The sequence below is a fragment of the Thermobia domestica genome, chromosome 5 (genome assembly GCF_964235325.1).
Source record: "Thermobia domestica chromosome 5, izTheDome1.hap1.1, whole genome shotgun sequence".
NCBI lineage: Eukaryota > Metazoa > Arthropoda > Insecta > Zygentoma > Lepismatidae > Thermobia > Thermobia domestica.
In genome coordinates, this window is record NC_137458.1 from 225,621,596 (window position 1) to 225,638,152 (window position 16,557).

The window sequence follows — 16,557 nt, forward strand, 5'->3', positions numbered from 1 at the left end:
GGAGGATACATGATCTTTAAGTCCTGATTTATATATTGGGGTCACGTGAGCTAGTTTCCAACTGGTGGGATAATACCCTTCCTTGAAGCATCTATTGAATAAGATAGATAAAGGAACCGCAATAACTGAAGCAGTTTAGTTGAGAAAGAGAGGACTAATTTTATCAGGTCCAAGTGATCTATGTGGAAATAACGATAGCAAGAGAGATAGAACTTCGCCCGGGGTGGTAGAGAGAATGGATAAGGTGTCCGAACAGATGGGGTGGAGAGGGGGGAGATGGGTTGTAGAGGGAAGGGAAGTAAATGTTTGTAAATTTAATACACATCTACCAAACAGGCTGATGTATACAGATAATCAAGAGGCAGTAAGTTGTTGAACAGGTTCATATGAAATTGCACCATCGCGAGAACACGCAATCGCGAATGATTTTTTCTTTATGAAAAAATTAACACCACACCTGGGCCATGAATAGCAAATGAATGTACTCCCATGCGCAAAAAAAAATTGCGCGTATACTGTAACTCAAGATTTTTCGCATTTATTCCATTTTCCTTACGTTTATGGGTAAAATTCAGTTATTAGTATGTGGAGATAATAGAAAGCAATTCATCTAAGGAGATATTTCCAAAAAATATAATAAAATAATAAAAATATAAGCAAAAAACAAAATTATGCTCGGTTTTGTGTATACTGGCAACGATGATTTCTAGGGATTTTTTCAGTAGCAGATCACAATTGCGGAGGGAATTCAGTAGGGGAATCGAGAAGTTGGATCAAGAAATGGATAGTGGACTAAAATGTTGCATTTATTGGTTAAAACCTAGTGTGTAGATTGCCTGCCAAATATAAATTAGCTTCTGTAACTAAGATGTCGTACGAAAATATAGAATTAAACAGAAAAACTCTTATCTTAAGGTTCGAAGCGATACGGACCATGGTTATGAAGATTATTTCTTTAAAAAAAGGAACTAACACCATGTAGCCTCTGTGGTTCGGTGGGTAGAGTGGCGGACTCGTAGTTATTTTATAATTTTGACACCACATCGAATCCCATCCCATCCCATCCCATTTCTTTTTCTTTTCTTTCTTTTTTCTTTTCTTTTTTTTTTTTACAAAACATTATAATTTTTATGTTAATAAGAACCGAAGCAATATAATAAGGACAACTTACTGATATTTTGCTGTAATGACGTATTTATCGAGGATTAGAGAACTATTGTTAATAGCTATTGTTTTCTGTTCATGCTGTTGTATAGTTTCTCTCATCCTGGTTTCTTGGGGAAAAAACAATTTTGTCTCCAGCGAAGTGTGAAGGATATATATGGACAGAAAAAGACATCTGAGTACCAAACGTGATTTATCGTGATGAAGTGGACTAATTTGCCATTATTTAAAAAAAAAATGAAGTTGGCTTTTCTTTAGGATTTAGCTTAAAAAAAATATGTTTTTCTTTATAAGACTATACTTTATGAGGCAAGGTGTGTGATCATACCCACAAATTTAGCTAGGGAGTGAAAGATAATTGTTTATACAAACATTTTACAGGTTTAGGTGCGTGAAACACCAATACACCATGGTCTCGCTTATCCGACCATCCTTTGTTCCACATACCATATGATCCGATATATCATTGCAAATAGCACCAATCGGCAAGAAGATCTGCAAGTTGTGGTCTTAATCTATTTTTCCTGCTGTGGAGTCTATCGCCTAGCGCGCCCGTCTACACCTTGACTCATACGTCTATCATTCAGTGCAGACACGTATCCAGGTTTTCTATTCGGAGGGGACCCAACACGAATCCTCGTAAGCAAGTAATTCTAATGTTTTTAAATATCAATAATAATAATAATAATAATAATAATAATAATAATAATAATAATAATAATAATAATAATAATGCAACAGTTCTGTACCTCTCTTAAACTTTTTCCTACTTTTCATTTATAAACCGGTTTATTTTGGAAACTGCATTATAGCACAAACAAAATGAAACATATTTGCGAGAGAAATGTAACTAAAGAAAACTGTCTGCTACGTATATCACATAACAAAAATAGCAAGAAGACATGGAGTGTATCGTTCTAATATATTAAAGTTAAAAACAGAACGGAAACGAAATGTTAATCCTATTTAAAACTGTTCTTTAATTCCACCTGGTCAGTGGCGTATTTACGATTTTGTTTCGGGAGGTGCTTTGCTAACTTTCGGGGGGGGGCTTTGCCTGGAAATGTGAAAATTCTGCAAGATTTCATTTACTTTACTATACTAAGTAAGATTTCGTGGGGGGCTTAAGCCCGGAAGCCATCCCCCTAAATACGCCACTGCACCTGGTATAATGGCATTATGGTATGTTCTTAGAATTATAACAAGACAACAGTACATTGCCCAAAGTTTGGACACTGACTACTAGTAAACTGATATAAAAGAACCTCAAAAGGGTAAAGGCAAGTTTATTAAAAAGTGCTTGAGTTTCGGAGAGAGACAGCTGTTAGGCCCTCACGCTGGATACGTCCCTGATTCAGTGCAGTGCAGTTATTTGTTATAAAACATTATTATTAGATGCGTAATATGTAAAATTATATCATAAGTTTTACTTTTAATAGGTCTTTTCTTAACACATCCATATTATCCAGCGTTCTGCCTGCCTGTTTATGTCGGATAAGCGAAACTCTACTGTATTTCCAAAGCTAGCATATACATGAACTAGAATTGTATCGTCCTAGAACAGACAATAGTCTAAAATGCTTATATTAAAAGGCTGAATAAAAAAAAGCATAAGTACTGATTTGGAAGCGTGAGAACAAATTAAAAACAATTCAATATATTTCCTAGGTATCAGATTATCATCTTATTATGTCGATGTGTATTCTTTTTTAAACATAGTTTTAAAAGTTATACCATTCGCAATATTCCTGAGGAAATCGAAAGAAAAACTCCTTGTGCCTCTTATGGCAAAGAGGCTTAAGTGCATGGTCCGAAACCGATTCCCACGTTAAGGTATAGATAAAGTTCCCGTACTTCAAAAATGCAAATCCGGGACGCTACTAAATTACGAGAATCTTTGAAATGCTTAAAACTGAAAGAAGTGTTGAATACTAATTTACTTCTCCATTAGATAGAGTTGTTCAAGTATTACGTTATCACATTTTTATTCATTTCACTAGATCTTCCAAGGACGCCAATTTCTCTTTAAATTTGGAGGGGGGGGCATTCAAACTCAGAAGATATATATATGAGGATTTTAAGACAAATTGCACTCAAATAATACCAAATATTGTATATTCATAAATACAAAGGAGGCCTACATGAGCTTTGAGCGGGCTCGGCCCCGCAGGATCGGCGCCCTTGCCTTCTTCCTAGTTAAGCAAACGTAAGCAGATGATTTACTCCCTCCCCCTGGTAAGCAAAATTGTTTTTTTTTTTTTTTTCCTCAAGATCTGTTGTGTTTCGTGAAATAACAGCAGGAATTTCCTGATTACTTAACCATCTAAATGAATGTTTTCACTTAGAGCCATCCCGTCGATTCGCGTTGCCTAGGACTAAAATAAATTAAGGGTCAATAATGAAGATGAGACTTCCATATCAAACATGAAGAGACATGTGGATCGGAGATCTTTCTTTGCTCCAACTTTGATTTTTTTCAAATCCATGATGGGAAATTATATTATGAGTACAATTTTCGAAATTAATAGTATACAATCGTAAAAATATCTTACAAAACGATGGTTTATTGCAAAATACTTTGACTCAAAGAATAAATTACAAGTAATAAACTTGTTACTTTTCCTGAAGAGTCTAAGTCGTGAATGAGACGGAAGCTGTCGAGCGTAGTGCTTGGAACGATTGCCTCACTTGTTCTACCTTGTCGTGGCGCAGCCTTGATTCGACTTGATCCTAAACGAATTGTTCAGAAGTCGAAGTCGGAAGATGTTTCCCATTTTTCCAAAACACTCTTGGTCGATTACAATCTGCCTCACTCGTGAGGGGACAATCCCATGCCGATGAAAATTATACCACCACCGGCAGAGAAGCGACGGAACGCCAACGAACCACAAAATTATTCCCCTAAAATACGTTAAATCGCCTATATGCGTAATTTCTTTGCATCAAGATGAATCTAAAAACATTTTTTTAAAAAATAAAACGAAAGTGCCCTGAGCTGGGCGTGAACCATCAACCTTAGGGTTACTAATTGCGTGTTCTTCCGAATTCGTCACGGAGGCGATTATGAAGACACAGCTTGTAGAGTGATAAATCGTTGAAGTCTTTTTAATATTTCTAATCAGAGTGCTTCTTTAACCGTGTATATTTGAAGACAACTGTTCGGAATCAAATCAAATGCACTCGTCATGTAATTTTATAACAAAATGGCAAGCGTCTATTTACTTTTTTCATAGTTCTCCCATATTCACTTGCTAGTGATCGGCGATAGTTGCCAACTAAATTCATACAATTATACGCATCCACCTCAAGATTTTTCACTTCATGATGTAAAGGCAGGAGTTACTCTTGACCCCCGGAGCTCAAATATTGTCCTTACAATAACAATTCGTCAGGGAAAAATAATATATAATAATAACCGCATGCACATGACTGGCGATAGTTCATGTTGGTCCCTTTACGATTCTCCGTGACAAATCAAACGAGCGCGGACCAAAATGAAGTCCTCGTTCTTACGTTGTGGTAACTTCAATACCCCCGATTCTAGATATCTGCTTCGACTCGACGAATCCCTGCCACTAGTGGCACGTTAGCGGCAATCCTTCGACGCGTCGCTATATCGACGATCGCTATTTACCGGCAAGTGAGCCACTAGGAGTTGGCGACGTTTACGGCATGGGGAAGCTAATAAATAAACAAAATAATAATAATAATAATAATAATAATAATAATAATAATAATAATAATAATAATAATAATAATAATAATAATAATAAATCTAAAGCCTTATAAAAAAGTTTTCTGAAAAGTTACATCTAGCACAATCATTTGTTGGTATTCCAGAACTGTGAATTCACCTTTATTCATAATTTACTTCTATCGTAGTTTTGATATGAGAATGATATGTCTGAAACTAACACAGGTTACTAATACTTTTTTTTTTTTTTTTTTTTTTTTGCTTTACTCAGATTTAGCAGTTTTACTTAATAGTCAGTCAATTTGGATCTGTGATATCAGAGTTTTAGAGATTTCCTTAATTTTTTCATTTCTAAAAAAGTTTGCAACTAACAAACACCATTAACGTATCTCTTTCGATATTTCCATATGTAATGGCTTGGTCACTCCTAGTATATTTCAAACAATAAAATATTTACGGTGTCTTACTCCATTAATCCGAACTACATTTTATATCCAGCAACTCTGTGCATTTTCCCTTAAATCTGCAAACTTTCTACTAGGTTAAAACTCAGTATTTTCTATTTTCTTCCTTTCTTGCTAAAACGAAAGTGTTCTTTAGACAACCTGGAATGATGACTCTATACTACATTATGTTGCATAGGGCATTTTATGTAGCATATCATTTGACAGTTGGACACTTTCTTTTTATATTGAAAGCAACAGGGATTAAGTCCTTCTACACTTATATGATAAGTAAACACATTCTTTTTGATTCGTGGAATTGTGCCAATGCACTAAGTCCAGAGAGTTTTTAATTTAAGATGATGATGATAATAATAATAATAATAATAATAATAATAATAATAACTATTATTATTATTATTATTATTATTATTATTATTAATATTATTATTTTATTGACTTAGGTTTTCCTGAATATTAAGCAATATTTCACAAAAAGCTGGTATTTTTAAACAAATGTGTTCGATATCAAGTTTTCATAAAAGTAGTCACTCTCTCCTATAAATAATTTCAGAGGGGCCGCGGTGGCTCAGTGATAAAGCGTTCACCTTTGGTGCATGGGATCCTTGGTTCGACCCCAGCTCGCACCAAATGAATTTTGTGGTGGAGAAACACCATGTGCATGGGTTTTCTCGGGGTTCTTCCGTTTTCTCCCACTTTTTTCATTCCACCATTGCATTCATTTCTCATCATCACCGTGTCCTTTAGCCTAGCCGGTATAACCGTGGGTCGTAAAACTTAAAGATTTGATTTCAAATAATTCCAACCCAAACAGTTGCAGGAAGTATGTCATTTCGAATAAAACAAACCACTCTATAAAATTCTGAGTACTATTATTTTTATATATACAATTCTAGCGGACCTTATTTCTAAATCGAAGGGTAAGAAGACTAAATTCACTCTCTTATTATTATAAATCCATTTCAATTGAAGCAGTTAAAATAGTTGGGAAAAATTAGAAAGCCATACCCTATATTCCAGTGTGCCACAACCGGATAACGTGGCACACTGACGTGCCCAGCAAAATGAACAGTGTGACGCAAACTTTTACCTATTATTTACAAGAATATTTGTCAAGTTTATTTTATTTATTATTATGAACAATTTTTCCACGGATCAGCTCTCTGTATACAATTAAACAAACAAGTATCACATTGAGGGAATGAGTGTAATTATTTACTTTAATAGTAATAGAAATGTATATATATATTTTTTGTATTTTCTACCGGGAATAACTGCATCCGGTCTAGAAAGCTGGGACTAACAACAAAGGAACCCGATGTGCTAAACACACACCACCTACGCACTTCAATACACCAACGAAGGTGCAGACTATTCATGAATTAAAGTCTCTCACCCAATGTATTCTCCTAACATGTCTCCCAGCGATTACAACATTTTTTGGTATCTCAATCACTTCCTAGTAGGATAGGTTTACCTAGAGACCACTGATTAACCTGGTAGAAAAAATATTGGATGTTTCACTTTCTTACCTTTGGAGTTGACAGTCATCGGTTGGACAATCTCACACGCAAATATCTAATATTAACAACGTTTCTTCTATAATTTCGTAATATTGTATTATTTCTTTGTATTATTTATTAGGTTGGTTAGGCTTGCTTCAACACTTTTCTCTTTGCACCTACTTATTACCTATACCTTAACGTTGGATAAAAATACACTAGCCCTCACCGGGAATCAAATCCAAAAGCAATGGACTTGAACCATTTGGCAACTACAAGGCACATTTAAATAGAAGTTTCGATTTTGTTAGGAAAATTCTGATTAGGTGTAACATTTAAAAATATATTTAAGAATGGGTACGGATGAAACGCACTGAATTTTCTCGCTCGAATTTCTTAAACTGACTCGTGTTAGGCTGCAGCTATTACTGAAACATTTATTTGGGAAATGCGAATAAAATAATGTGTTTTGGAAAACTTTGTTCGAAGCAACTTATGTCCAAAAGTGAAGTACCCATTGGTCATATTTCTGTTAGAAATAACTTATGCCATATATTAGAATTATTAAGGAGATAATTGCATGTGAACTATGAGCAAAAGCGTCTGAGTACTTTCTGAGAAATCGTCAAAAAAGTCATCCCCAAGAATAAAATATCCCTTGTGTATCTTTTCAGGACAAACGAGTTATGCTATTTATGAAATACGAACAAAATTGCCTGAGTCGTTCTCCACAAAATCGTAGGGTAAATCTTACTCCGAAAAGTATTATACCACTTCTAGCTTTTTAGGATGATGGAATTATGCCGTATCGTTAGGTTATTTATGTGACATTTATTTATGAAATATGAACAAAATTGGGTCAGGCACTAATGGGAAAATCGTCGAAGAGTAGGCTAAACTACCCTTCTGAATGTTTACAGGACGAACGAGTTGTGTCATATTGTTAGGTTATTAATGATACATTTATTTATAAAATGTGATTGAGAAAATTGTTCGAAAAAACGCATCCCATACAGTAAATTACACCTTACGTATTTTTTTCAGAGCAATGATTCAAACTATATTTGTAAAAAAAAAAAAATAAGCAAAATCTTTACAGCTATTTTTGAAACAACTTAATTATTTTAAATTTTCATCCTTCAGGAAACTACCCTTATTTTTATGTGTCGGAGAATATAGAATTCGAAACGATAAAGTGTTATAAAAACTTCATGTCTAGACTTAGGTCCAGATACGTCGAACAGTATGGCCTCTATTTGAATGCATGTAAAAGCGTGACGAACCAACAAACGAACAGATGGACAGACATCAAAATAACTTTTTCGATATGTGGGGGCGTGAAACTTGAATTCATTGAAATCTCGAATTCGATTTTTATCACTATTACTACAATTTCTTCTTTCGTCGCTTGAACGTGAAAAAGAATAGGAATACAACGACACGTAAGGTGATAATTTGTAATTCCCAAAATTTAATGAGTTACGTTTAATGTGTTGCCATGCTAGAAAAAAAAAAGCTTATGCCTGTTTGTTATATTATTTTAATATCAGTTTTTCACGCTACTATATAATGTAGAAATATGGTATGATTATCGTTCATATTCATTCTATATTTAGAAATATTCGTGTTCCGTATACATAGATCTGTATAATTTAGTTACGTTTAACGAAAGCATTCTTGCACTTGTGGATATGAAAAAAAAAGAGACAGAGAGAAAGTCAATACTCTAAAAAGCAAAAAACAAGCACACACACACACACACACACATAAACGATCATTTAACATCAGGTCGATGTAACAAGGGGTAAGACGGCAGACTGTCAAGGTCGCGTATGTTCTTCCTGACACACAAACCCGAAGTGAGTTGTCTGCTGTTCAAGAACGGGAAGTAACATGCAAGACTATAAACTGAAAACAATAACTGTTTCCAATAGTACACGTATTCTAATACTGAATAAATACGTCGATTAAAGGATACTACCAATAAATTATTTCCTTATTATATTGTTTCGGTTCTTATTAACATCAAAATTAAACACTTTCTATAATGTTTTGTAAAAAAAAAGGGATGGGATGGGATTCGATGTGGTGTCAAAATTATAAAATAACTATGACTCCGCCACTCTATCCACCTAACCACGGAGGCTACGTTGTGTTGGCTCTTTTTTTAAAGAAATTATCTTCATAACCATGGTGCGTATTTCTTCGAACCTTAAGATAAGAGTTTTTCTGTTTAATTCTATATTTTCGTACGACATCTTAGTTACAGAAGCTAATTTATATTTGGCAGGCAATCTACACACTAGGTTTTAACCAATAAATGCAACATTTTAGTCCACTATCCATTTCTTGATCCAACTTCTCGATTCCCCTACTGAATTCCCTCCGCAATTGTGATCTGCTACTGAAAAAATCCCTAGAAATCATCGTTGCCAGTATACACAAAACCGAGCATAATTTTGTTTTTTGCTTATATTTTTATTATTTTATTATATTTTTTGGAAATATCTCCTTAGATGAATTGCTTTCTATTATCTCCACATACTAATAACTGAATTTTACCCATAAACGTAAGGAAAATGGAATAAATGCGAAAAATCTTGAGTTACAGTATACGCGCAATTTTTTTGCGCATGGGAGTACCATTCGATGTTGGTTTGTCAAATTTTGTTCCTGTGACACAGTATTGCAAACTGAGCCCCGTAAGTACCAATCAACTTCATATTGAAATTAGCTATAAGGAATACTGTTGAAGCGGACTATCTAAAATGAAAAAAATTTTTAAAAAAAGTGTCCATGAATTGAAGACAAGCTAGATATACACCATATCATTGTCGTTCGGCAGATTTATGCAATCGGTAAGTTTAAGAAATTGGGCTCATGTTGCATGAGTAGACACCATCCAACAAGAATCGAAGTTTGGAGATGTGCAGTTCACTGAATATAAGGTATAACGGGAAAGTTTCACGCACCGTATTGTCGCTTGAGATGCAAAATGAAACCGCTCTACAATTGTAAATGATCAGGACAGTATTTTGATCTTGACCAAAGTCCAGGACAATTTCCTGAAAATCCCTACAAGATATTGTTGCGTATGGCGTATATAATGAGGTTGATCCACTGTGACTTTCCAAGCCGAAATGAAATTATCGCCGCAAACTGTTACTGTGATCAAATGCATGAAATGCATCACTATTTTATCCACAAACATCCAGAAATATTCAAACGACATGATGTAATCATGTTGCAAGACAATGTATGTATAAATGGTGTTCAAAGGAATTTGAAGACCCTCCATGAGCTGCTGTTTGAAGCCTTTGGAAATGACAGATATATATTTCAATAAGACGAACATTTTATTCTCATAAATCTAGTAATATATAGTACAGTTTTTTTTGTTTGTTTTTTTTTTCGAAACTAACTCAATTAAGTTTCAGGTATTTTGCTTTAGATTTACCAATTACTTTTTCTTCAAAGTGTAGTAGATTTTCATAGGTTTTCTTATAATATTTAACAATCAGCTCTTCAACAAGAGAAAAAAAAACAAATTTTTAACATGAGCTTTAACTATTTGTATTTGCACCAACGGATCTTTTCCATAGAACATAACACTTGAAACATGAATATTAAACATTATTCATTTAGACGGTGATATCATTTATTCGTTACTTTACATTGTTCTCTTCAAATTTTTGAATTAAAATCTAATTATTAAGTTTCCAAATTGCGGAAAAAATCATCCCTTATTGATACTTTTTTTTTTCAAACCTTTATTAAAGATTCATTTTAATTCATTCATATTGAAACTGGTTACTTTTCATTAACTATTATCTTTCATTAACCAAATAATGGTTCCAACAGTGGAAGAATAAAGAACAGATGAGTTAAGTATTTATTTTCAAAAGTGTTTGAAGTTGAACCTAAAATACTTTCAGTATTTCATCTTTGATCAACTACAGATTTTATTTTCCTCTAAAATTTAAAACCAATATTAACCTATCACCGCATAGAATTCTAACCGATGAAAACCTCGTAAATATGTGTTACGATGTATAATGGTGTTTTGTAAAGAGTAGCGAATGACAAAAAAAAAATATAAACTTTTTCAAATACAAGAAATAGGTGATAGATGCCCGGATATCGAAAAATTAATAGTATATATTGGAAGATGAAAAGTATCTATATCATGGATATGGATAATGAATTGTATGCATATGATAGATATCGTACAAGAGACACAGGACAGCACACTTTGGGTAATGTTTGTGAGATGCATACATAAAGAAAAGCAGGTAAAAGGATACCCACACCGCTAGGAGGAAGCCGATGTAAACCACGCGCAGCGTAAAGTAATGTAATAATGGAATAGGATGGGGAACACACAGTCCAGACCATATGCGTTTTCTGTCGGCACTATCTTGCTGTCCAAGCTGATTTTCTAACCTATCTATAGCATATTCCTATATGACAATAAACGTTTTAGATTACAAGATGGTGTGAAGGTTGAACTTGTAAAGTGTGTGTGACTTTTTTAGTACTTTTATATGTTTTTTGATAATTTTTCTCTTCTAATTTTAACAGAAATAATCACATTAACGTTCAATGTTAAGATAATTAATTAAAACATTAACAATTATCTAGTACAGTCAAAACACAAGAAAGAGCTCCTTCGTGGCTACACGCCTTTGCCATGAGAGTCCCGGGTTCTATTCCCGGCGGGAGCTCATGTGGTTCGGATTCCACGTTAATCAGTAGATCCCGTCTCATATAGCCTCGATGCTGAAAAGGGGGTTAAACACAAACAACACAACTCAAAACACAAGAAAACTTATTACCAAGAAAAAAGAAACTTCCAGAAAACTAAGGAACCAACTTCAAAATGCTAAAACAATAACTATGAAAATAACATTATTCACTTATAACAATTATAACCTGAAAAAAATAATCATATTTCAACAGACGTATATTAATACTTTAATAACTTTAAGCATTGAATATGAAACCAAAAACATCTAGAAATATTATTCACAAATTGTGGCTCGAGACACATGTATTTTGTGACACTTTATGAAACATTGAACATTTTGTGTGAACTATGAAACATTAAGTTTTTGTGAAGAATAATATATTAAGAATCATATCTTTCGAAAAAATTAATATAATAACACTCTGACAGATGAATTGAAATTACTTCTGCGTATTAAAAAATGTTATTGTATTTGCGTAAAACGTAAAAACATTGGAAAATATTGTGTGCTACCCTGGTCTACTAATGTTTTGATTATCAAGTTGATAAATAAATATTATTTTCATTTCAAATGTATATTGTTCCCTCTTTTATACAACTTCATAACAACAAATCAAATAAACATATGTAACAGGTGTACATGTTAAAAGTGAACCAATCAAATTTGTTCTTTCAACTTCCAAGAAGATTATTTGCTTGAATAACGTGACAAAATCATAATAATCCGGTTTAATTTGCTAGATGATTAACACCAGTATTTGCGTACCTTGCGCGGTATAGAAAGTTTCCCCGCTATCTAAGATTTACCTTGATGTAATTCCCAACTTGGCACATGCAAGTGAAATCGTCAGCCATGATCTAGCTCCCTTCATCAGTCAAACTTCTCCAACTATTCATTTTACAGAAGGTGTGGAAAACTCAGAACAGCATTTTGGAAAGGGCACAGTAGAATGAGAGGATAAATTCCGTTCCTACTGGCAACTAATTAGAAGTCTTATCCTATAAGTCTTACCAACTACACTGTCGCGGTTCTTTAATAACGGACATTAGTTTTAGTCTCACGTGGTTGTTCCCTGGTGGTTAGCGGAGCTTGAGAAAAATGGCCCTCGTATTTGTTAACCACAATTATTCATCACACACTTACTTATTATCAATCGTTAGATATTCATTATCCGGAATTTATTTGCCATTCAAATATAAATTAACTCGACATATCCATTATACGATATGCATGTGTTATTCAGAAGGTATCCTTTTATCCAATATATAATTTCAGGATATTACCTGACGCATGACTTTTTTATCCATATTATTGGTCACTTCCTAACCTGATACGGGATAATTTGTAATTCATCATTCGGATATTTTAGTTATTTTAAATTATAGATACTTACCCATTAGGTACTGCGTAAATCCAGTGCGAGTACTTCTATAATTAAGAATCACTCCTTCAGTGTCTACGTGGGTAATGTACATGGACGGGCTCTTCATTTTAGGATACGTGAACCTCATTTGTAAATGAAGATTGTCCACGCACCGAATAAAATCACAAAAGCTTCGACCTGTGGCCTTGATCAGTCGATCGTAACCAAAGTGGCTGAAAAATCGAACAAAACATCGTCCAAAGAATCTCATAAACTGATCTTTGGAAGCTCTTTTGCCAGTGACTTCAGCACATGCAGCTGCTAAACTGGGAATTAGATGATCTGGGTAAATTTGATGAGTGTTAAACACTGCATATTTCAATCCAACACGCTCTAGAACTTGCAACCAGATCTCCTCGCCATACTCCAGCTGAAAAGAACAAAATAAATAAACTTATAAATATAGAGGCAATAACTTTTCGTCTTCAGCCAATGAACAAAATGCGCACTAAAATTATTTCTTAAACAACACAGAAATGCTTGAAAATGCTGCTATTCTGTGATCTAAGTTCTATAAAAAGGGGTAAGAATGACAAACATTAAAGTCAGAATCAGAGAGCATGTTTCAATAAATTAACATATTTCGACCTACATTTCAGCTTTTATTGCTATTAGAATCTGACTTTAGATTTTATCTATCATAACTTCCTCGCACGAATGTTAAGTTAATTTGTCATGATGGAATTAAAATGAACAAAGCTTTGGTCCTTACAACCTGCACCCTTTTTCTCCGCCACTTCTCTTGACTTCATACAAACTCCTCTAGTTTTTCGGACATTTTTATACTTGGTATGTATCATATCGTACCAGGTATAAAAATATTCTAAAGGTACGTATCGTATCTTGAGGATACGTTGTATTTAGAATTAACGAATATACATTAATCTGCTGGTAGAATTACCGAATGTATGGTAATCTGCTGATAGAATTACCAAATGTATAGTAATCTGCTGATAGAATTACCGAATATGTAGTAATCTGCTGATAGAATTACCGAATGTAGACTATAATCTGCTGAAACATCAGTTTTATTTCGAAATTGGATCAACACTGATTACAATATTAATAAGCTTAGTGGCACAATTTCTATACAGGATCCAGGAAGTACAGTCTTGTATCAAATAATAAGAGCCGTGATCTAAGATCACAGAATATTCAAATAATAATACGAAAACTGTTTCATGTAACTTCTAGATTTAAAAAATATTTATCCATCTGACTTCAATAAATAAATAAATATAATTAACTAAGAATAAATATGATCTCCATCTCATACAGTGACAACACATATGACAATAATATGTCATGTGATTCACACGGCTACATTTTTAATGTGTAGTGCATTCTATTATATGCAACGGAGGTGCTTCATTTTATTGGTTTTGCATTTACAAATTTCACTTAGAAGTTTTTACTAGTATGAGTGGTCCGAAGTTGAAAACGTATTCCATTCTCAAGGTTCATATTTAATAAATATGTTATATTATAACATGTCATCTACTTTCATGTTTTAGATTATGAATTATAAGTAATGCACATTAAATATGTTCTATGGGATGTTCAGAACACAAGAGAATCAAGTCCAATTTTCCAAAGATATCAGAAAAAAGAACATAATGTTTGACCGTGCGCATAGATACATGGAAAAGTTAACCATTTTTTGTCTTATTTATAAAGTCTGGACATGAATATTTTAAGATCTGAAAGAAGCCTTGAAAGAGATCTTAAAGACGTAATATGTAGGAAATGATCAATAGAGAATTGATTTCCTTATACACTGAAAGCGCCATGTGATGTTATTTTGAAAACAGTTCCAAAAGTAGCAGATTTTTTATATATATATAGAAAACTAGAGAAAGTTAAATCAGTTTACATTTAATTTTCAAACTGTACCACATAAAGCATGACAAATCAGGCCCTAACCACTTTAAACCAAAACAGAGCCATAATCATTGTTTTTTGTTAAAGGCCCGGGCAATAACACACAGCCATTTGGAATCAGAGTTAATTATCTAGCAATCATGTGTTGTTGCTTCTGCACAGTGGCGGAGCCAAGGGAGGGCCAGGGGGTCCAGGCCCCCTTGATCAAATTCTTGGCCCCCCCTACGCAGAGAGATATTGCTATAAGGGGACAAATGGTGAGTTGGTAGTGGCTACAAGTGAAACTACTACCGAAACATCTCTCGACAACAGAGTTACCAACTACAGAATACCGTATTTTGCAATAGTCTGCGTTCCAAGTCAAATAGCTCCAGGCTTATTTTTGTTTGTAGTATAGCAAGATCTTATTCATCGAAATCTGTAAGGTGCATGCATTGACCTCACTACTTGAATGTTCCTTTTAATCTCTGTCCCTTATCTGGTTATCTCCAGTGGCCATATGTAGCGCAGTCACTAACGCTCTCGTCTTCGGTGCGAGCGGTCCCGGGTTCGATTCCCAGGGGGGCACTCTAAATCCTAAATCCTGATTGTTTCCTTTGTCTCCGCCAAAGAACCAGAAAGAAAAAACTTCTCAACATTCTCATTCGCTTGAATGTTAAAAGCAAGGATGCAAATAAGCAACAAAATTTTACTCGCCCAAGAAGCAAGCTACTAGTCCACATCCCACAATAGAAATCATTTACTTACCTTCGGTATGATATTAAATACTCGCCCGCACCGATGAATCACTCGTTCCGGGCGAGTACTTATTTGTATCCCTGGTTAAAAGTCATACTAAAATATGAGATGCTTATTTACAAATAGCATACACTACAGTAAAACATTACACGTGCGTTGGACGAAAGAAGTCTTCGTACACTACTTATTATAATTCGTACACTAAGTAATTAATTTTCAATAATTATGGCGACATAGAAGAAATGCATAGCGTCCATTAAATAATTTGGTATTATTATTATTATTATTATTATTATTATTATTATTATTATTATTATTATTATTATTATTATTATTATTATTATTATTATTATTATCAAAGAATCTAAATATCGAGTAGTCTTGGTTTAATATACAGTAAAAGAAGAGAGCAAAAGTTTTTATTATTTTTGAAATAATCATTCTCTCTGTTATTCGTATCCCGATTGTTTACCAACATCTACTATTTGCTACTGATACTGGTTCTCCCTTTCGACTACCTTCTGGTCTTTTCTCTAGTTCGTTTAGTTTCCTAACGCTCTTGGGCGTTGCCAACTCTGTATAAAAACCTTTTGCTACGATGTTAACAAGTGATACTAGCGATCTCCAAGGAAAACGGAGTCAGCGTTTGGTGGACCTATACTACTAACTAAAGCCTGGAGAAATGAGGCTAACAAAAATCAGTGATTCTTTATAAATAAATCGTTCAGAAGTATTTTCTTTTAAATGATTTTTACTGCAGCTTAATCCCAAAAATGCTATTACGTAGAGAAATTCCGAAGTTTATCACAGAGCCAGTATTACGATCTCCTGGTAATCATCAGGTACGATACCAAGATAATACAACTTGGTAGCGCCAGTAATGTTATTTTGTGTAAAAAGTGGTAGTTATTACAGTGACCAGGCTGTGTCATCCCGTTGTCTG

At 34.0% G+C, this 16,557-nt stretch overlaps 1 protein-coding gene across 1 annotated transcript in view; it reads right to left on the reverse strand.

The window, feature by feature from the left end:
* LOC145686419 (soluble guanylate cyclase 89Db-like) overlaps nucleotides 1–16,557 on the reverse strand; it is a 367,562-nt gene that overhangs the window by 59,428 nt on the left and 291,577 nt on the right. Inside the window, exon 2 of the mRNA XM_081759712.1 lies at nucleotides 12,966–13,365. Within this exon, the coding sequence (XP_081615838.1) occupies nucleotides 12,966–13,365 (400 nt within the window). The remainder of the gene's footprint in view (nucleotides 1–12,965; nucleotides 13,366–16,557) is intronic.